Source organism: Chelonia mydas, chromosome 12, assembly GCF_015237465.2.
Source record: "Chelonia mydas isolate rCheMyd1 chromosome 12, rCheMyd1.pri.v2, whole genome shotgun sequence".
NCBI classification, from domain to species: Eukaryota; Metazoa; Chordata; order Testudines; family Cheloniidae; genus Chelonia; species Chelonia mydas.
Genome location: NC_051252.2, coordinates 28,047,675 through 28,069,619, shown reverse-complemented (window position 1 = coordinate 28,069,619; position 21,945 = coordinate 28,047,675). Strand labels below are relative to the sequence as shown.

The 21,945-nt window shown below is 38.7% G+C and overlaps 1 protein-coding gene across 3 annotated transcripts in view; it reads right to left on the bottom strand.

Annotated features, from left to right (window-relative positions):
* The window catches only part of CDH8 (cadherin 8), a 190,902-nt gene that overhangs the window by 16,286 nt on the left and 152,671 nt on the right, over positions 1-21,945 (bottom strand). For 2 of the 3 annotated variants that reach the window (XM_043526361.1, XM_043526362.1), the window contains 2 exons: positions 17,792-17,909; positions 9,500-9,624 (listed from right to left, as the gene is read on the bottom strand). In XM_043526361.1, coding sequence (XP_043382296.1) covers positions 9,530-9,624; positions 17,792-17,909 — 213 coding nt within the window. In that variant the 3' untranslated portion in view covers positions 9,500-9,529. Of the gene's footprint in view, positions 1-9,499; positions 9,625-17,791; positions 17,910-21,945 lie in introns of those variants that run through there. The other variant, XM_007059249.4, reaches the window with a different exon arrangement.

Below are 21,945 nucleotides of genomic sequence, written 5' to 3'. Positions count from 1 at the left end.
ATGTATGCCGAGGAGTGGGGAGGCACAGAGGACAGCAGCTTTGGTTTCCAGATCTATCTCATGTACCTATATGGTCCCCATCACCATGAAGTCTTGAACTGATTTATCTTCCCAAGACTCCATGTGAGGGAGGGAAATGCTACCATCCCAATTACAGATGGGGAATTGAGGCAGAGTGACTTGCCCAGGGTCACACAGGAAGTCTGGGGTAGAGCAGGAACTGAACACAGTCCAAGTTAGTGCTCTAGTCACTGGAACATCCTTCCTCTCTAAACTCCTATCGACTTCAATGGGGTCAGGTTTTCACCTGAAGTTCTTATCATAGAATATCAGGAGGTCATCTAGTTCAACCCCCTGCTCAAAGCAGGACCAATCCCCAATTTTTGCCCCAGATCCCTGAATGGCCCCCTCAAGGATTGAACTCACAACCCTGGGTTTAGCAGGCCAATGCTCAAATCACTGAGCTATCCCTCTGTGCTGCCTACAGTCATCAGACAGTTTCAAGGTACAGCTTTCCCTACCATCCTGATGTACATTTGTACCCTTGTTTCTGTAATTTCTCTATTGCATAGTTGCCTGGTTTAAAAAAAAAATCACTGCTAAAAATAAGTCTCTTTTGTGTCTTCAGCACACTTGTGTCTTTATATGAAATGGAAGAATAGTCACCCGGGATACTTACAGATTTAGGGTCAATTTCTGCTCTCAGTTACACTGTTGGAAATCTGGAGTGACTCCATTAATTTCAGTGACCCTTGGATTTTGGTCTTCCCTGTAATTTCTGTGTGTTTTCTCAGTATTAATTGCCACTTATGTCTTTTTCTTAAGAAAAGATGTAGCAGACTTCAGCTGAACCAAGAGGACTCCAAGCTGCAAGTGGAACATCCCTGGCCACATAAATTTTTGTGTGTATGAATTACCACAATTTTCACTGAATTGCATCCTGTACGACTTCTTTACAGTCAATAGCCTGATTCTGATCTCACTCACACAGACTCCAGTGGAGCTTCTTCTGATTTATACTCTTGTGAATGGAAATTGGATTCAGACCAATGGAATTGCAAGAGTCATTAAGTTAGCACAAAATTTGGCTCCTCAGTTTTGCCCAATGTACTCAGTTAGCCAGACACCTTGTTTATTTGTAATCATATTGTTCTGACATGTTGAACATTTCATTCGGATCACATCACTACATATCACGTGTGTTGAACGTTGCAGCTGTAAACTATGAGAATTAATGCAAGATGTCTAGCTCTAGTATGGAAAAGAGATGAAATGGTTGTCAGATGTGCTTAGCATTAAACATACATTATTAACATGGTAATTTGCATCGTCTAATGGATCATTTTCACCATCTATATATTATATTTAATTTGATTATGTTGTTCATTTAATCAAAAGTTTCAAAAAGTAATAACGTACTCTATTGGTCATTATTTTAAAATTCTTTGGTAAAACTAGTGGCTATATTCTGACCTGGAGCCATGAACTTCCAATTAATTGGTATTTATATTTGCCAAATTTGAGCCAGGTGCTATGGGGGCAAATAAAAAGCTAATAACCCCATCCAGAGGGCCTTGCAACCTGAATTTTACTTAAAATAGAATGAAATTTCATAGTATTGATGACTGTGCTACAGGCATTGATATGTGAGATTTAGACATTGAAAATAATGGAAGATATGCATCTAACCCCCCTAAATCATTTTGAAAGTTTCAATTGAAAGAATCTTTCAATGCTCAGCCTCAGATGACATGGGTTTTAGTATACACACACACACATATATTTTATATATCTATATCTATATCTATATATATATATATCTTTCTCTCACGCAGGTTCAATGAAATTCATGAACCTTTCTTTAAACAAAGGATGAGTTTCAAGAATCCCTTCCCTAGCCCCATCTCCTTCCCTCACCCAAGCTATTTTCGCACACATTCTGGGAAGGATTTCTTAGCTTAAATCAAAACCATGAGAAACTATGAAATTACTCTTGCTTTCTAAAAATCAAACTGAACTAAAAAAAATGAACCCCATGCGATGAAAAAAATAAAATAAAAGCAGAAAGAATTTAAAATATATCTATTTGTAAAAAAAGTGCATACGGGGAACTTAAGGATCAGGAGTTTCTTTTATATTGGCATTAATCAAATGTTAGCACAAATAACTTAGCATCTCAATGTCAATGCTGAGATGACTCTACGGGTATGTCTACACTGCAAAGAAAAACCTGTGTCACCAAGTCTTTGGGCCTTTCAGGGCTCAGGCTATGGGGCTAAAAATAGCAGGGTAGCTGTACCTACTCAGAAGAGCCCAGACTCTGAAACTGTTCCCCCCCACCGGGTTTCAGAGCCTGGGCTCCAGCCTGAGAAGGAATGTCTCCACTGATATTTTTAGCTCTGCAGCCTGAGCCAGTTGACCCAGGTTCTGAGACTTGGTGCTGTGGGTTTTTCTTTGCAGGGTAGTCATACCCTTATTCACACAGATGCTGACTCTACACACATCTAGAATTTTAAAAGATTTACCAACAGATCGTACAGCACTCCACTACAGCTGACCTGGGATCAACCATATCAACCATATCAAATTTCTATTAGAACATTTAAAAGGGCAAATGTAGGCCATGGTATTTTAGTACTGCCAAACCATTAATTCTTATAATGTGCACTTTGAGATAGTGGCAGAAAGTGGCCACCTGACTATAAAAACTGACTAGAATTTATCAGAGAAGTGCCTGTTGGTATTGTTGTAATACAGGATCTGTCAGCACTTCCATTACACACTCTTATTTTCAGGGGTTTATAACTCAGCTGTAACTTGCTATGAGAAAATTTTTAGCATGCATAGTCTTTGCTTAAGATCAGTCCAAGCTAATTGTGGCTTAAATTATCTGAGACGCTTTAAGGGAAAAAAAATTGTCACTTGAAATTTCCTTGGAGCTGCCGCAACTCAAACATTGTGCTGTGGTTTTGATCGTGTCTGATCCCGCAGTCTGTCAAGATGCAAAATTCCATTGGACTTCAGTGAGAATAAAGTGTGGGTGTGACTGCAAAAATGTGCCCTTACATATGTTTGTAAATGTAATCCATGCTGTAAACTAGTGACATCGGGGGTTATATTTGCTTTTAAATTTTTAAAGTCTGAAATATTGAGGTGTATAAAGTGGCCCCTGGGCACCGGCAATCCAGTAACTATTTTATAAAGGATTTTAGTGTGCACATTATAAATAATAATAGTTCACTGTTGTTCTTATTCCTGTATAAAGTGTCATGGGATATTCTGGAACCCAGTTTCAAAAGGAAAATGCATACAGGTACCCATTTGCTGCATGTATTACCACCTAGATAGCTATAGATAGCCACAGCTTGCACGTGCATTTAGGATAGTATATGTCAAAGCAGGTGTGCATGCGCACATGCACTGTCCTGTGAATATCAACTCCTTAATGTATGCGCAGTGTGGACAAAGGTCATAACTGAAGACCCACACACAGTAAAAGTCACAGTTCCCAACATATCTAGCTTGGAAAGGTGAAGGGTTGTCAGCATACAACACTTTGCTTCTGGGCAGAATAGTTATTTCAAACCTGACGACTAAGCCATGTAAATGCTATAGGCATGCAAACTAATTTGCACCACTATCAAAACTGGCAGATAAAGTGCTCAACAGTTTTGCAAAAATTGAAACACTTGGCAGGTACAATTCATTTGTGTGTGAGAGGAAACAAAAAGGCTATTTAGTTAGTTAGTTTGTTATGAATCACTTTTGTACCAAGCCAAAAACACGTGAGGCAAAAATCAAATATGGAATCCTTCCCACTGCCTCTTTCCTAAGGGGTCTCACTACGTTGATTTTGTGGCTTCTGAGTAAATTGTCCCTTTTCCAGAATTGCCCAGAATTTTAGATTTGTGCACACAATTGGCCAGTGAGATGCCTCAATTGCTTATGGCAATTAAGTAGATTTTTGCAGTTGCTCTTCTGAATACATGGTCTCAATCTCTGGGGCACAGCTTGTACCATGTTACTGATGGCCATATCTTGCTTGCCACACTGGATTTGCTCCCTCTATCATCTGTAATTCATGGATGAAGAATCCGTAACAGTACAGACAGTAGCTGAGATAATACAACGTGAGATGAACATAATAAAAATATTAAAAGGAATAAGAATCTCGAGTGATTCTATTGGCTCAGACTGGGGACATGAGAAGATTTTAACAATAATCCAACAAATAATTGTGATCACTGCAAGAAGGCTGAAATAGCTAAGCAGTTAATCAGAAGAGCAGAGGGAAATAAACTTGGAATAGCATGAGAAATTCTGAAGGAGAATGTTAGGTACTCTGAGAAAGATGTTAGCTTCCTTACTGGATGAAACAGAAGATCAGAAGGCCAGATTAAAGGAATCCCAGAACAAGATGAGTGCAAGAATTCTTTATACAAAGTTTTCTGAAGGAACTTCTTTTGAAGTCCATAGAATTCTCAACAACAACAATAACAACAAAAGGAAAGGCATATTTGCTGGTAGCTTTCTGTGTGCCAGGAGACAGTCACGAGAGAAGCATAAAATAAGAGGGCGGATTTTTCATGAAAAAAATCAACTGGAATCTTTACTGATTTAAAAAATTGAGATGTTACTAGAGAAATGGGACTAGTACCACTTCTGGAATAGACTAAGAAGATGCAGAGTGAGATCTGAAGTGTGGTATCCATCCCCAATTACCCTCCTTTATTTTTTAATACTAGAGATCAGCACAAAGATTGTATCCAGATGAACAAGGAATTGGAGAACCTGCTGGTATGGTACCCACCAGCAGGAGCAACAGTATTTCGTGAGACTAGTCCCTCCATGTAGTTCACTTGATTGAGACCTAGAAGCATTTACTTATTTATTTTTATGAGGATTTCCTTTGTGGCTCTTATGAAAAATCACAACTTGTATTGATTTATAAGCTGTTATGGTCCCCACCATCATCTGAGCACTAGGCACACATGAAAAAAAATGTGCCCATACAGCCCTTCTGGGAGATGAGTATTATCCCCATAGTATATATGGGGAAATGACACACACACAATGATTAAAGAAAAGGAGTACTTGTGGCACCTTAGAGACTAACAAATAAGTACTCCTTTTCTTTTTGTGGATACAGACTAACACGGCTGCTACTCTGAAACCTGACACAATGATTAAGTGACTTATCCAAAGCTTGTACTATTTCTAGGGAAAGACACTCTAAATCTCAGTCCAGTTCCATAATTGCAAGGCCATCCTTTGGAGTGAGGCTTGCTAAGGTTTAAAGTGATACTGGAATGACTTTCCTGTCAGTTATAGAAGGATAATAGTTAGAAAATGGCTACATCAAAGATTATTGTTGTTTATTATTTGTATTGTTGTTGTACCTAGGATCCTTAGAGGGAAACTTAGGTATGGCAGTTTACAACAAAACATTTTGATTTCAGTTCTTATGAGTTCCCACCTCCTATATTTTGCTTTGAATTTGGGGTTAGGTTGAATCAAAATCGCCAAGAGAAACTCAAACAAAATCATCAAATTCTACCTGGTTTTAGGTGAAAACCATATAAAACCACCAAGGCATTAATTATATCCTAAGAAAAAAAAATAACCAGCTTCCATGTGTGGGACAGGCATAAATCTGCCTAAATGTGCAAATATCAGAAAAGATTGCTCAAGTGACCACCTGATTTTTCTCTTGAACAACCTGAAAATTCTATAAGCACTGTGACAAAATGGCCAGTGTTGGTATGGTGAGTCCCACGCTTTTCTTGGTGAGGGGGCTAAGACACTATCCTTTCCCCCTGCTCTTGGGCACCGAGGGCACCGCTAGTAGCCCGGGAAAGTGGTAGAGAAGGGAAGCAAGGGAGGGATCTGGGTTTGCACCTCACTCTGAGCCCCAGCCCCTCTCAACCCCTGCAGGTTTCTTCCTCTCTTCCCCCTTGGGTAGGGTTACTCTCCGTCCTTGACCCCAGGGGAGGGAGTCTCCCTGGCCTGCTGGGGCAGGGTCTCCCTTCTTTTGGTTCTCTGGTCTTTCAGATCTCAGCAACACACCTCCAAATTCCACTCCTCTCTCCTTCTTCACACCCCTTGACTGCCTGAAGCAGGGTTTTTTTATTAGTTTTCTGACAGGGCCTTAATTGACTACAGGTGCTCCAATTAACCTGTAGCAACCCTCTCTAGCCTATATGGAACCACATCTTAATTAGCCTGGAGCTTATTTATCTCCCCTCTACCACTGTCCCACTGCTCCCTGACCCTTCTGTATCACAGCACCCAATGGCCTACGATCTTGCTGATTTTACTGAGATGGTTATAAGCACAAGGTAGTATTCTCATTGAAACTCCTGCAGAACTCAGTCTTGCATCCCTTTTCCTATCAGCTCAATTCAAAATATGACAGCCAGATCTTCCTCTGGCATTCTGAATGTTATATTTTGGGTCCCTTGTTTAGTGGGTCCCTTAAGGCTCCAGACTGAGGGTATCAATAGAAAGAGAATTTTTAGGAAGAGAAATATTTTTGTCAGCTAATCGACCATTATAAATCCCTGCTTTACACTGTATGTTGTCTGCAAACTTGATTCTCTCCCTAGAAGAGGTGTATTTATCTGTTTAACTGTACTATAACTTCAGGCAGTGGGAATATCAGTTAATTCTCATCTACTGAGACCCAATGGTTAGAAGAGAAAAAAAATACAACTGAGGGGTGGATGAATTAATTGATATTCTTCCTGACAGCCATTGGAGGATGATTAAAACAGAGCAGGTATGCTGAACCCTTACAAAATTAAATGCAAAACTAAAAATGGACTCATGCCATAATTGCCAATTAGCTGCTCAGAACTACAAAACCAAACACATGCACACAGACCCCCAGCCAATAATGAGGCTGGGGAGAGGGTAGGGAGCGTTTGTTAAAATATCATGTTTTTCCTGACCTGTGACCAGCTTAGGGACAAACATCAATGGCAATTTCCCCTCCTACCAGCACCTCCACTTCTGAGACATTATTCCTTTTACTCAGTGAATAAATGCCACTTAACAAAATATCCCTAACATGGAAAGAAAGCATATTGTCCATGAGCACCTCTACTGAGGGACCTGATTTTTGAGTGCAGAAAACTTGGAGGGATTAATTCCAAATAAGAAACCAGAAGTGTCTTATATTCTGACAGAGGCATCTAAGCTACATGTTGCAGAAGACCATCTCCTGAAAATCTGGAAAAATATGTTCAAGTGTTCCGATGTACATTTGGTAAAAGAAGTCAAGGCAAAGACAGCCACTCTGCTTATATAAATGATTCCAGGCAGGAAGCAACAACCTGTGTAAGTTGTGGGGGAATAGTTTCTTTTGCTCCCACATAGGTTGAGTTCTGAATGAGACGCAGTGATCCAGTACATCGTGAACATTGTAAAGCTACAATTGGAGAGATCCAGCAATCGTCTTCTTGGAAGAACATTGCCCCTTCATAAACACCTTATACTTCTGGTGCAAACCATCAGATGTTAGAGTAGAAATACTCCACCATGCACAACAACCAAATGAGACTGGCAAACCTGACAAATAATGATGAGGAACAGACTGTGAAAAGTTTTCCCCTCAAATACACTGATTCTAAGCCCCAACCTATATAGTGAAGTTCCCACACTGTTTCCGAGGAGAATATGGCCCACTGTCTTTATTATTGAAAGATAATTTATATTATAAGTCTTAGCGTTTCTCCATCCACAGCCGAACCCAACATGTGACAGAACACTCAAGCAATTTGTAACAAGGATGGAACAGGAGGACAAGAAGAGTTACTGTTACTAAAGTTTGCTTATTTATAGATAAGTTCATTGGTTTAGACATCAGAAAGATACTGTCAGGATACACAAAGATCTGAAACATGGACAAACCTACAAGTGTCCAAGCAGATGTTGCCAGATAAGAAAGAGGAATCATCTCTCGAAACTCCTGTTAATGTTAAGGTTTATTTTTCTCTGGTTTTCTTTCAGTCACTTTCTTTATTTTAATCATGGTTAATGCTTATATTAAAATGATAAAACAGGAGGAAATGTGTTTACGTGGGGGGGGGGAGTAGAATATAGTTTAATAGTCTGTGTGTACTGTGGAAGTTTTGGTGAAGAGCTACAATATTGCTGCTACATTTGACTACATGTTGGCCCCCCATTAAAGACAAGTGGAAACTGAAGTGATACCGAAAATAAACATGATGAAGGAAACATTAAGTCCTCTTATCAAATTACCCTGTATGTGCTGAGGCTTCATTAATTTATGTTTGTAAAGCACTTTGAGATCCTACACACAATCAAGACATTGCTGTACATCTGAGAAAATGTCTAAAATTTCAGAGGGATCCAACTTTGGATTCCTTTATTGCTGGGATGCTCCTGGATGTGAAATTAGCACACTTGCTACCATCAAGGCCCGAGGTCCCTTGAGTGTGTCGAGCGGTACAGGTTTAATATGCCATTTTTCATTTTTTCTTTTTCTTTTTTTGCCATATTGTCTAGCTGAAATTATATCAGACTGAAGCTTTAATTTGTTCTTATCTCTATGTGTATACTTGGTCTTGTATCCACATTCCAGATTTTCTTTGCTAAAATGAATTTATTCTTTCATGGTGATTGCCTGGCCCATTTTTTTCGTTTTTCTGATTTGTTTTCTTAATCTTTTTTTTCCCCCTTATGTGCTGTTTTAAAATGATGCCACCGTTACTTACTTTACCATATTTCTATTGACAAGTTAATGAAATAATTATTGGAAAAAGAAAGAAAACTATATTAAACGATTGGATCTGGCAAACACTGCAGCAGAAAAATTTGCAATGTTTTCCATTGTAGTGCATATGGTGCTCAACACTGACCTCAGATCTTTTTCACTTAGATTGCATCTGGTTCTTAATTAGTTTGATTTATAAAATGAAACATAACTGACTCCTTGTCAACATTATGTTGCTAGCAGCACAAATCATAAATTATGAATAAGTGAAGTAAAAGCCTTTTATGATCATGTATGCATAATGGCATGCTGTACATATACAATATTATCCCTTCCTTTATTGCTCTCCTTTCATATTTGCTTGTACTGGTTCATGTTCACATAAATATTCTGAAATAAATTGTGTCATTGTGACTGATACATCATGTGGAAAAAAAGGGCTCTCTCTGGAAGGATATGATGCTGTGGAAGTGAGCCCTCCATTTGGGTATATGGATTCCCTGATGATTGGCTGGATACTTTTATCTGTGGGGGTGGTGGAGAAGCCAACACAACAGAGATAGGATGAAGACAGGACTGAAAAGGTTAAAAGAGTATCTGGAACAAAAATGTAGAAGCACTTTGCTAGCTATAAAATTGCAAAAAGAGCAGGAAAAATAAAAATAATAATAATAATAAAAAAACCCAACAAACAAAAATCCCCAAACCACAGGACAGCTGAAGAAGATCCTAAGGATGCCTAAAAGAGGACAATCGGCTTACCAGGTGGCCCCCTTCTTGCTGGCTGGAACATCAGGTTGGCCTGTCCGGTCCAATGAAGCCTTGATTGATCACATCTGGCTTATGGCGGAGGAGAGAGGGGATGTGTCTGGCTGGTGCCCTGCATCCTGAATACAGGAGAGGAGTGAATAAGGTTTCAGCTGGACAGAATAGACATCATGGTCAAAATGTGGAGGAGGTTGGTAGCTGTGCTAGAATTTGTGGATCTGGTTCTGTTATCTGGCACTGGGTTTCAGCTAGAACAGAGGAAGTTCTTTCTCAAGCTGCCAAAAGGAGGCCATTCTTCAGCCTACAGAGGTGGCAAAAACTGCATCAATCATTGAAAGAAAGTGTAGGCAGCAGCCAGGTAGGGTTAAAAGATATATTTGAAGAAGAAATTGCACGCAATCCTCACCTGTTCTGTGGCTCCAATTAGAGGTGAGCCTGGAAAGAGTAGCTGCCTACATGTGAAAAGAAAGATGGGGCAGGTGGCAGAGCACCAGGTATTGGTGGAAGAAGCAGAACAAGATTAAATGTCCAACGTGGAGGGATTATATGTCCAAAATACACTCTGCTACAGTCGTGGCAGTGGGAAAATGCAGGTTCTCCCCTGTATTGCTGTTGTCCTCACTACGGACAATAATGGAAACTTCTTCTCTGAAAGACAGCCGATTTCAAATATCACTCAGGTGATAGCATGGGGGCATTACAGAAAATAGCCTATAGGTGAGGTAATAGAGGAAGATAGGAGAAGGAAAGAAGGAAGGTCTCAGACATGAAGAATACATGCTGAGCGAAAGAAATAAATGCTGGATTTTCATTGTTACTGGGGTTCTAAATAGATGAGGCACATGCTATGGTTTCTGAATAATGCAGAAAACGTGAATTACTAGCACTGAAAAATGGCATGTTCTAAAAAGTGAAATATGTTATTTACATTACAATATAAGACAACACCATGGAAACTGAAACACAAGTGTATTTGTACAGTGCCTAGCAATATGACCTCTGGGCATTTCTGCAGTATATCAGAGACTCCTTTGTAAAAATAATCATTTACTTGAAACTCGTGGCTTATCTATGATTTAGAGTAACTGTCAAGAAGAGTGTGAACAATATGAAAAAAAAATCAGATGTTCCTGATCCCTCACTCTCATCATCAGTACATCATGTTACTGTTCATCTCATGGAGCCACAAACACATCCAACACACTTGCAGGGTGACGTCATGTTTCAGAACTTCTTCAGTTACATGACTGAATAGGTTTAAGTCTACTTGCCTAGTTAGTGCTAAGAATGAAAATGTCCACCACAGCCACTGATCCCTGGCAGTTCCCATCAGATCAATCATCTAGGGACTAAGAATGGGTGAACCAATGCAGAACAAACAGATAACCCCGCTCCAGTCTCCATGTCCATTTCTACAAGTGAACCTTTTCAAAACTTTACAAATGTCTTCCCTCAAAGACACCCCTGAAGCTCAAGTTCCTCTCAGCTTTTTTCTTGTTCCAGGGACAATAATTTTCTGCCAGTTTTGAGAGGCAGCAAATTACCATGCCCTTTGTACTGGCTACCTTCCACTTTCTGACACGTTGAGAGGCAGAGGTTAGACATCACCCACATTCCCTATCTAGCCCTGACCACTCTCCACCCACCTGCTACAGTGGTGGTGAAGAGTAAGATGGTGGCAACATGTGCTTACCTCTTTGTCTCTGGACCCAGGGTGCTTACATCTTCTTTGCTCCCCTGCACTGGCACAAAGTACAAGTCACAAAACTAGGTCTTTTTTTTTTTTTTTTTTTTTTTTTTGAAAGAGTTGACCATGAACAATCACCGACATCTAAACACCCCTGAATTTTGCAGATCTTCTGACTCAAAAACTGAATTTTGTGAATTTGTAGGCCTAGACCTAGAATGTTATCTTTTAACTAGAACTGGTCAGAAAATGCTGATTTGATTAAATTGAAAAGTTTCATAACAACGTACCTATTCCATTGATTATTTGCAGGAAATTAGTGAAACTTTTTGTTTCAATAAGGTCATAACATTTAATTTTGACTACTCTTTTTGACATTTATATTATAATACAAAAGTCAAAATAACGAAGTTGAAACAACATGGTTCAACCTTCTTGAAATGAAATGTTAGATTAAAATGAAATATTTTTTGGAATGTTTTGCGAAAAATTGTGAGATTTTGACTTTTTGTCCTGATTTGGGACAAAATGAAGTTGATGGAAGTTCCAAATTATGATCATCTCTTCTTTTAATCCAGTACAATTAAAGATTGTTAATATGATATTGATAACATGATTTATAGGCTTAGGCCCAGACACTGCAACGATTAGTGGTTTTGGAGTTAGGTGCCACTTCTGTCAGTGGGTGGCAGATTGTTGCACGCATCTTACCCAATAACCCTAGTGTCCATGAAGTATTTTCAGATGTTCAGTTATTTAAATACATAAGCATCCAGTCCACTTAGGGCCAAATACTGGCATCTGCCCAGTGAGGAGCACCTCATTATGCAAGCAGTCCCATTATATGGTCTCCATAGCAATTAAAGAAATTCTGACCAGTGGCCTTCCTAGGGCTTAGCAATTTATTTTTTTACATTAATAAAATGCAGCTCATACTCTAAGTGCATGTACACACTGCCGGTGCTGCAGATAGGACCTGCAGTAAGTGCTTTGCAATCACATCAGTGATTTTTAAAGAAAAGCATGACTTGAGATGTGATTTGGTACATTTCAGAATTGCACTTTGAAAAATATGCAAACCACCTTAATTACTATGAATAAAAATGAGGATAATAGTTAAGCACATTAGAAATATGGAAGCATGTGCTTCCCCTGGAGAACTGCCACTGTTAAATGAAATCTGAGCCAGGGTGGATGACAGCTGGCCACAAAGATTCCGGAGGCTCATATAACACTACAGGAAATGGCTGTGGAATATGAGGATTTATAGCACACGTGCATAAGACAATAGGGGGAGTGCTGATATTCTGGACATGCAGTGTACATCCATAGGCAGTGATGGGTTTCATGGTGTTGTTGGTAAAGAAATTTGTACTATAAGTTCTCTTTCAAACTGGGCACAGCAAAGGAATAGCATTCAACCAACATATCTTAACTGTCCAAGCTATTTATATCATATATCTCTCTATCTCTCTATATATGAACTTCAATCAAAAACACACTAAGAACTTTTAAAGGCAGTATAGCTGATGACAGACAGACAGACCGATCAAGGAAAGGAAAGGGAGCACGATACTCAGTGACAGAATCCTGTATTAATTAGCACAACCAGAGTTACTATGGTGGGAGAAAAAGCTATTTTGCCATAGATTACCCTGTGAGTATGCATGTGACAAACACTGCTAAAGAAAATATCTGACAGTTGGGATATTTAGATATTTTTCTCTTTTTGTTTTTATGAAACTGAAGGCAAAGAGGTAACAGAAACATTTTCTGATTTCATATATGTTCTGGACATTAGCTTTTAACATCTTTATTTTGGACAGTAAAATGAGAGGAAACAATCCCCAAAGGGGTTGCATACTTTTCAGATAATTCATATAGTTTGGAAACAATAGCTTATAAATGGGAAGGAGGTGATGTGGAAAGCAATGTTCAAATAAGGTGAGTGATTCAAGCACAGGATGGCATGTAATCCAACTAGTGCTTGGGGGGTATATAAGGTATTATTATAAAACAGGGTCTCTTACTTTAACCACATGACACGTTGCCTACCAGTTTCAAGTCATCCTACCGAGGAAATAACTGACAGATTAAAATTGTTCAATCCAAGGAGCAAAGATATTGCACTTTTAAGTATTTAAATATGCTGGGAAATATTGTGTACATGTACACACACACTGATAACTTTGTGTGTGTATGTGTGTGTGAGAGAGAGAGCAGAGGAAATGGTGCGATGTAGTCATAAGTGTGAGAGTCTAGATACAATATTGATTGTATATATAATGAGTATTGTACCTAGGCTACCCAGAAATTGAGAATGGCATTTATAACATTTAATTTTGCTAGGAATAAGCTACACCACAGAAAGGTTTCTCATTAGAGTACATATGATGCTTCAATTTAAAAGCAAAGTAAAAGTATATACTCTTGGTTTTATTAATTATTCCTGCACCAATATTCACTTTGGTCCAGATTCTGGGCACATCGTTTAGTTCAAGTAGCCAGGCTGGGAGATGGGAACAGGAGAAAGGAGAACAGTTTCCCACAAGAGCATAGAATGTCTGTTGAGCTTTTTCAGGAGTATCAATGTGTGCCCCAATGTGGCCCCCTCTGTGCTTAGAGACAGGTTTTCCCTTGCCTTCCACACTCTGGTGACCCATTATATGTTGAGAGATTGGCCCTATGTGAATAAACATTCTAAGGGTTGAGATACATTGCCAGAGTTTATCAAAATCTATCTGAACATCTTTGTTTGCCTGGACATCTTACAAAATCAGGTTTTCTCCTGAGATTATTTTCAGCATTTCTTGCTTTGGAGGCAGTCAGAAGTAATGCAAGAACAGCATTACTCATGGTATTTCATTCATCCATCCAAAACCAGACACAAAGACATGCAAAAATTAGATAATCACTTCACTCATAATTAGCAACTGTGTGGCCATATAGCTCCAGGTAGCCATGGGATCTGTCCTTGACTCACATGGTTGGGTACCTGGACTGATGTTGCCACATGATTTGTAAGGTTGGGTAACTTGATTATGTGTTAACTGATGGAGAGAGAAGGATTTAATGCTTCTGGCCAGGTAACAGAATGATCAGTTCTGCTTGCATCACAGTTCTAGAGACTGAGCCTATCTTTCAGTAGCTTTTCTGTGGCCAGCAGCAGCACATTTTGCTAAATTTAAAAATTACCAACCCATTCAGTGGCACCAGAGAGAAGTGAAGTTTTGGGCTCAGACAGAATGGAAGAAAATCATTGCATATTGTTTGCGTACAGATGTTCTAGCGAGATGCATGAGGTTCTAGCGAGATGCATGATGATGTTCCAGATAACTTTTCTAGTCTAGCCATCAAAAAGGCAGTAGAGATCCCGGTGAGTAATTTCAGGGTGTCTTGTCTATGGAAGAGATTGTAAATATGCAGATTTACCGGATAGAAAAGACAAAACTCTTGTCATGGTGCCTGTAAATCATTTCACAGGAACAGAATGTAGCTATGAACACTGGCCAATTTCCGTGACACATAATGTATTCTTTGGGCGGCGGGGGGAAGGGGAGGAGGGTTTTGCTAGGTGCAAACGAAGGCCCAACATTATGTCAAAAGGTAAATTAAAAACATTTAGTAAAAGCAGGTTTTAGCTATTAGAATATCACTCGTCACCTGTGCAGCACAGTTAAGACAGCTCACAAATTGTTAGATCACCTGGTGATAGTCTGGAAGGCTTAAAAGTCATATTAGCCCAAAGGGGATGAATTAAAGTGAATTGATAGTCAGAGGTTTTCGTAAGTATGTTACAAGAACAAATTCAAGCCAGTACTACTATGTAGCCTTTCTTTATTATTTGGGCCAGAAAATATGCCCCTATCAGAAACAAAACTACACAGCTTTGATTTCCACAACAGATGTCAATCTGCATTGGTTGAGTACTAGTGCCAAGAGAAGAGATCAATTAAAACTATGGCTTCTTCAAGTACAAAGGTGTCTGCCAATCCCAAAAATGCCAGTGCAGCACAAAGGAAGCAATATTAGAGGGTAAGACAGTTTCAGAAAGACCCTAGAGAAGTGGGGGGTTTGCGCAGCATTGTGCTTCACAGAGTATAAAGAAAGGCAAGAAATGCTCCAAAAGAAATTAAATAAGCATAAAGAAAATGAAAACACAAATGTAGTAACTTTATAATTAAAAAAATGGATTTGTTGGTTAAGAAGTCACTGAGACACTGGGCTTAATTCCACATTCAGTAATGCTCGGGAAATACTCTAATAGTCACCAAAGCTATTCCTGACTTGTACTATTACACCAAAAGAAGAATTTGGACCAATTAGTTGAATTTTATAGGAACAATAGAGTAAATTCATCAGGCATAATCGGTCATGCTCACTGTGAAGACAGAGAACATTTTAAAAGTCATACTTAAGCGTCGATGATTAAGTGGCTTGACTACGTAAGGAGCCTTTATGGCTCTGTCCACATAGACCCTGGGAGTAAGTCTTGTAGCCTGGGTGGACAGAGTTGTGTTTATGGAGCTCGCACTAACATGCTAAAAATAGCAACGTGGATTTTGCGGCTCATGCTAGAGCTCAGGTTCCAGAAGCCAAGGGAGGGGGGTGGACTTTAGAACCCATGAGCCAAAGCAAGGTCTACACTTCTATTTTTAGCATGCTAGCCTGAATTCCACTAACATGAGTCTGTATAGACATATCCTCTGTGTCATGACACCTTGCCTCACCTCAGCTATATTATCCCGATTTTGGATTTGGCAAGAGTCCTTCCTGTACAAGGGAAGATTTGTTCTAGCAGATAAAACTAGAACTATTTTAAACAGGGTAACAGTCTTGATAAAAAAACATGCTTAAAGGGTGTATGTTATAAGTATGTTTAAAGGGAATAATGTTATTAGGCACAGAAAGATTAATGTAACTGTATATCCTCACATGGAATTTGAGAAAGTTTATTCCTCAATGGGTGTGAATTTGTTATTCAAAGAAAAAGTGTAGTGGATTTATTATGATTATGACGATGATGATTATTAAAATGTTAATTACAAAACAGTATCTCTGTTGTACACAAGAGTGGGATGTCAAAAAGAATATTAAGGCTCCACTCCTTCTCACATACTAGTCAATGGGAATTTTGCCATTGACTTCAGTTGGGAGCAAGAGTGAATCTTAAAAGGGTAACAGATTGAAGCAGGAAGATTAATTAGTGGTATGAGCGGATAGTCTATGCTCAAAAAAGAAATGTAAAAACCTTTGTTTATTCTGTCGTGCTGTGGAAGGTAATCCACTGTTTATGGGAGCTTCATATTTAGGGCACTTAATTCACATTGTGTTCTATGATTTTTGGATTATGGAGAAGGTTTTTTTAGTCACTTTATTTTCTATAATAAATGTACTAACTATAGAATTCAGTCCTATAATGGCATTTTCATTTCCTTTGTACAGATACATTCATAAGAAAATATATATATATATACACACACACACACACTTAGAGTGCATAATGCTACAATAAACATATCCAAAAAGAGAAAGCCATAATACTTTTAAATAGCTTCATAAATTTATTTTTATAAGGCCATATTTATCAAAACAGTACCAACATACTTCACTGGATGCTACAGCTAGAATAACAATTGGTATGAAAATGGTGTTTTCTTCTTAAATGTTTATACATTTCCTTTACACACACAAATAAAATTTCATATTAATACTAACAAGGCTGACTAGCATACTTTGATTTCCTTCATAATCATTGCACAAACATGATATAAAAGAGACTGAAACACAGGATGCAATGTTATGAGAAAGAAAACCCTTGCCTGACATACAAATACCGAGGAATGCACTGTTTATAGAATTATTGTGATCATTTCCAGCTCTCTCACTATATGACCTTCAGGTATAGCTGTGTGCCAAGAACAAGGATCAGACAAAATTTATTACTCAAAAAAAGTCAAATGGATTGAATTTGTTTTTTTCTTTTTCCCCCCACCATGAATGAATTCCTCTTCTATAATATTACACAATGAGACTATGCCCTTCCAGAAGTGCTATAAAACAGCAATTCTAATACAAAGTGCCCTTCAAGGCTTTGCTGACCTAATCGTTTTCTCGTCCTAGTTAGAACGTGTTTAACTGTAGTAGTTCAGAATCTGTACACAGACACCAAGCTGGCTTAAAATGTGTTTCCCTTTGGGGATTTTTCCTGACTAGATGTGAGCCAACATGGGTTCAATATTTATTTATCAACATAGTTTTAACCACTTATTTTACAATCTCTCTCTCTCTCTCTCTCTCTCTCTGATATCTGAAAATCAAGAAAAGTATAGTACACATTAAATCTCTCCATTCAAGTTTTATGCAACCCAATGAGTTATTTTCTGGATCTAAATTCTGTTTTTATTTTAGTTTTATTCTTATCTATTGTACAGATATTGGAAATAGCTGAAGATGTATAATTATGATATCATTACACAGATAAACCACATTCTAATCGCTCAAGGGACAAATTGGTAAAGTAAATGGAAGTCAACCAAGCAACGCAAAAGAGAAATAAAAAGTTATACAGTGCCACACTATATACGTTTTATATTTACCTTCATTTTTCTTGATGGTGAAATTTGGATTGTTGACCATTTCAGGAAGAAGACTATATAGAAAAAAATGTCCATTTTTAGGATCGTCTTTATCAATGGCACTGACAGTTTGAATTACCTGCAATAGAAAAAGGTTACATAAAATCTACAGCCTCAACATAAGTTCTGTTGATCAACGGCAAAGGTTTTATAAATTAACCTCCTAGACATAAAGATACTGAAAATCTGCATTAACTGTTGAAAAGGACATTCTTTATTATACAGGATACATTCTGATTTCTACTTTCACAGGTGTAAGAACCCCTCCACACACCTAAACTTCTATGTGGACTGCCCAGATCTTATAGAAATGTAGGGCTGGAAGGGACCTTGGGAAGTCATCAAGTCCAGCCCACTGTGATGAGGGAGGACCTAGTAAACCTAGACCACCTCTAACAGGTGATTGTCCCACCTGTTCTTAAAAACTTCCAATGATGGGGATTCCCAAACCTTCCTTGGAAGCCTTATAATTAGAAAGATTGTCCTAACATCTAACCTACATTTCCTTTGCTGTAGATTAAGCCCATTACTTCTTGTCCTACCTTCAGTGGATATGGAGAAGAATTGATCACATTCCTTTTTATAACAGCCCTTCACATATTTGAAGACTGTTTTCAGGTGCTTCAGCAGTTGTCTTTTCTCAATACTAAGAATGCCCATTTTTTGTAACCTATCCTCATGCACGGTAGCCTCTGAGACACAGTGACTCCTGGGCGACTCATGGTTTGATATAGCTTTGCACCGGGATGTGCTTAGAAGAGTCCAGCCATAAAACTCCCTCCACCACCATTCTCTTCCCCCTGAGCTGAAAAAAGTTCTTAAAAATGTATCTTTTTGTGTGAAATTTTGCTTGTCTAATATCAACCTAACAGTGATGTTTTTAAGTTAGAAGAAAATCTGATTGGCCATTTCAGAATGTATGGAATTGCAAAAACAATCAAAACCTTTTCTTCTTTTAAAAAAAAATGCTTTACAATTCTTGAGAAACCCCCCCCCACAAAACTAGGTTTGATTTAACATATTAAACTTAGGATGCTTTGCACATTGTCCAGCACATGGCATGTTATTTTAGCTAAATTTGGTGGGGAGGGTTGTTTTTAAATAACAAAATTAGGAAAATGTGGAAATCAACTTCACTTATTCTGCACAATATCCATATTCAGTGGTGCATATGGAATGCTAGCACTGCAGGTACAGTTGCTGATCTTCCTCCAAGCCAAATGGGATTGCAAAGAACAGGGGAGAATAGTATAAGAATACAGCACTTCCAGAAAAGTAGGAGAGGGATTTAATGGGGTTTAAAGTTTGGGACAGACTTAGTTGATTCCAAATATTTCCCCATCAGAAGAAGTGTAGACAGGGAGAGATAGGGACCTAGACAAAGGTCTTAGGGCCTGATACTACACTCTTGAACTCAATGGGAATGGGAATTTTGCTGTTAACTTCAATTGACATAGGATCAGACACTTAATGAGTATTATTTAAATTTACATTTCCACACTGAAGTCAATACAAATTTTCTCTTATTGCTTTATTGCCAAAAGCATCAGACCCTAAAACAAACAAACAAACAAACCCCCTCATAATAATAACTAAAAATGTGCAAATTCATCCTGGGACAAATATATTTAAAGAGTCACAGCAAGTTCCAATTAAAAGAAAATAACCATATGTTACTCGTGAGGAGGGACTTGAATGGGCCTGATCCTGCCCAACTTTCAAAGTTAACCAAAGATCAATATTTTCAAAATTTCAAGTTGCTGGCATGGAGGAATAACCACTAACTGGTGTTAGTGAGAGAGAATAGTTTGATAACATAAATATCTATCACAATGCATATATTATCATATTCATGATCATTCTCTTCCCTATTCCTCCCCATAGAGTGGGAGCGGGAATTCAAGTCTTCTATATAGCACAACAGATAGTTAGACAGGGCAAACGGCAATACATTAAATATCTCTCTGTGTGTGTCTATATATAGTTAGATATAGATACAGAGACAGTAATACTTTTTGGTATAACGTATACCGTTTTTCTAGGCATGAATTTGGGATGATCTCATTCTCATGCCATCAGGTATTCTGAATAAGTCAAATATGTTACAAACATCTATTTGTAGAAATGTTTTACAAAATTTAATATATCTGTATAATAATTGCAGGATTTTCAATCCATGAGTCTGAAACCTTACCCTAGAATGTCGGTTGAGTCAGTTTGAAGTGATGGAAATAGCTACAGTTATAGCTGAGGGCTCTTTTTGTTTAGAATATCATCAGGTTTGATCACCACTGGGATTCAGAGTTTGTTACGATTCGGTTTTTAAGTTATCAGCCATTTTTCAACTCATAAATTTTCCTTTATTCAAAATGGTCACCATCTGCTATTATTGTCAGTAGGCCTAAAGTCAGCAACATTGCTGCCATTTCCCTTCAGACTAACTGTATGTGGAAGTGAGTCTTATCTTAATAAAATTGGCTGCCACCTCCCACTATTTTCAATGATATTGAACGTATGCTCACGTGCAAAATGGCTCCCATAATTCAGGGGGTGAAACAGGACACAGGGACTGAGAGGAGAGCAGAGACACTGTGAAAGGTGAATGGGGAGAATGAGAGGGAGTATGACATTGGGGGAAGCAGGAGGCAGGTTATGGCATGGCAGGGAAATGGGATGCAGTGGTATGTGGGGGGAATGCAGAGGATAATAATGGGAGTATGGGAAATGGAGGAGATAGGAGGGCAGCTCCTCCTGCCTGGGGGAGGTTGTGGGGAAGGGGAGTTCCTTTGGAGCAACAAAGGGGAGGATGTGTTGCAGTGCTGTCATCTCTCACAGACTGACTGTGGGTAACAGGAGTGTGACAAGAGGAACCATCACAATGAAGCAAGATGCTCGTCCAATCCTGCAATTTTCAGGGCTGGGCACACTGGCAGAGCTCTCTGCAAGAGTCTTGGGGCTAAGGACACAGACCTACCCCGCCCACTGAGCATTGTCTTCACATATGGCTCTAGAGCAGAGAGAGTGTCCGCGGCAGCAAGAGGCAGGGGACGGAGGAGTTGGGGAAGAGGGACCTGGGCAGAAGAGAAGCCCTCAGGCAGCAGCAAGCATCAGAACGGTACTGGGTCCAAATAACTGAGAGGGAGAATGGTATGTCTGAGCTAGGGGATATAAGCCCTAGTTCCACATGTGCTTACATTGTAATTTGACGGTGTGCACATTTTGTATTTGTATACTTTGTTAGTTGCCTAATATTTTATTCCAGTAGTCACTGTGGCTTCACAAGATTTCACGAATTACACCCAGACTTTCAGCTAGTTTTATTTATTTTATATATAGGGCTAACTTTTATATCCCTCCACTTGCAAAGATTTAGTTGCCATAACTTCAAATATATCGTGCTTAAGGGGAAACAAAAATACCTATAAAATAACCTAAAGTAGCATTTCACTGCATGAAAAGTCTCCCAATTAAATAATTGTATCAGAGGACCTCCAAGGCTAGAAGCAAGTGTTGTCTGTCCCACTGCAAAGATGGAATTTTCCTTTTTCCAGAGGTGTTCAGTTCCAATTTCTGTCTCTGCGGGTTTGTAAAATATCAGCCCTTGTCTCTAGCTCAGGACTGAATATTGCTGATCATGGTGTCTTAAAGCAGTGAAGGTTGGAATGGAATTCCAGTTTTTGGAGGAAACAAAACATTGTTGTGCAAGGCTTTAAAAAAAAACAAAAAACAAAAAACTTTGACTCTTTGAAACTTGTTGGAGGTGTAGAATGTTATTGGAAGACATAATAGGGAGATTATTTAGTGTGCAGAGTGAATTTAGGTGCTCAAGTGTGTATGATAAATGGAATTTATCACATGGGTATGCAATTTACATAACTTGCTGGTTGCTTAACTGTAGTTCTTTCCAGTGTTATGTGGGGGAATTGTTTCTAATTATTTCTCTCCTTGTCCAGGGTTTCAATGAACTAAAAGTCACTAGCCAGCTACCATAGTGCCATGAACTTTTCAGCTCCCAGAAACTATGCAAGATAGTTCAGGTCATTATTTAGATTGGGAATCTTTGAGAAGTGGAATACGTGGGCACATAAATTGTTTTTTGTGAACAGATTTGATGC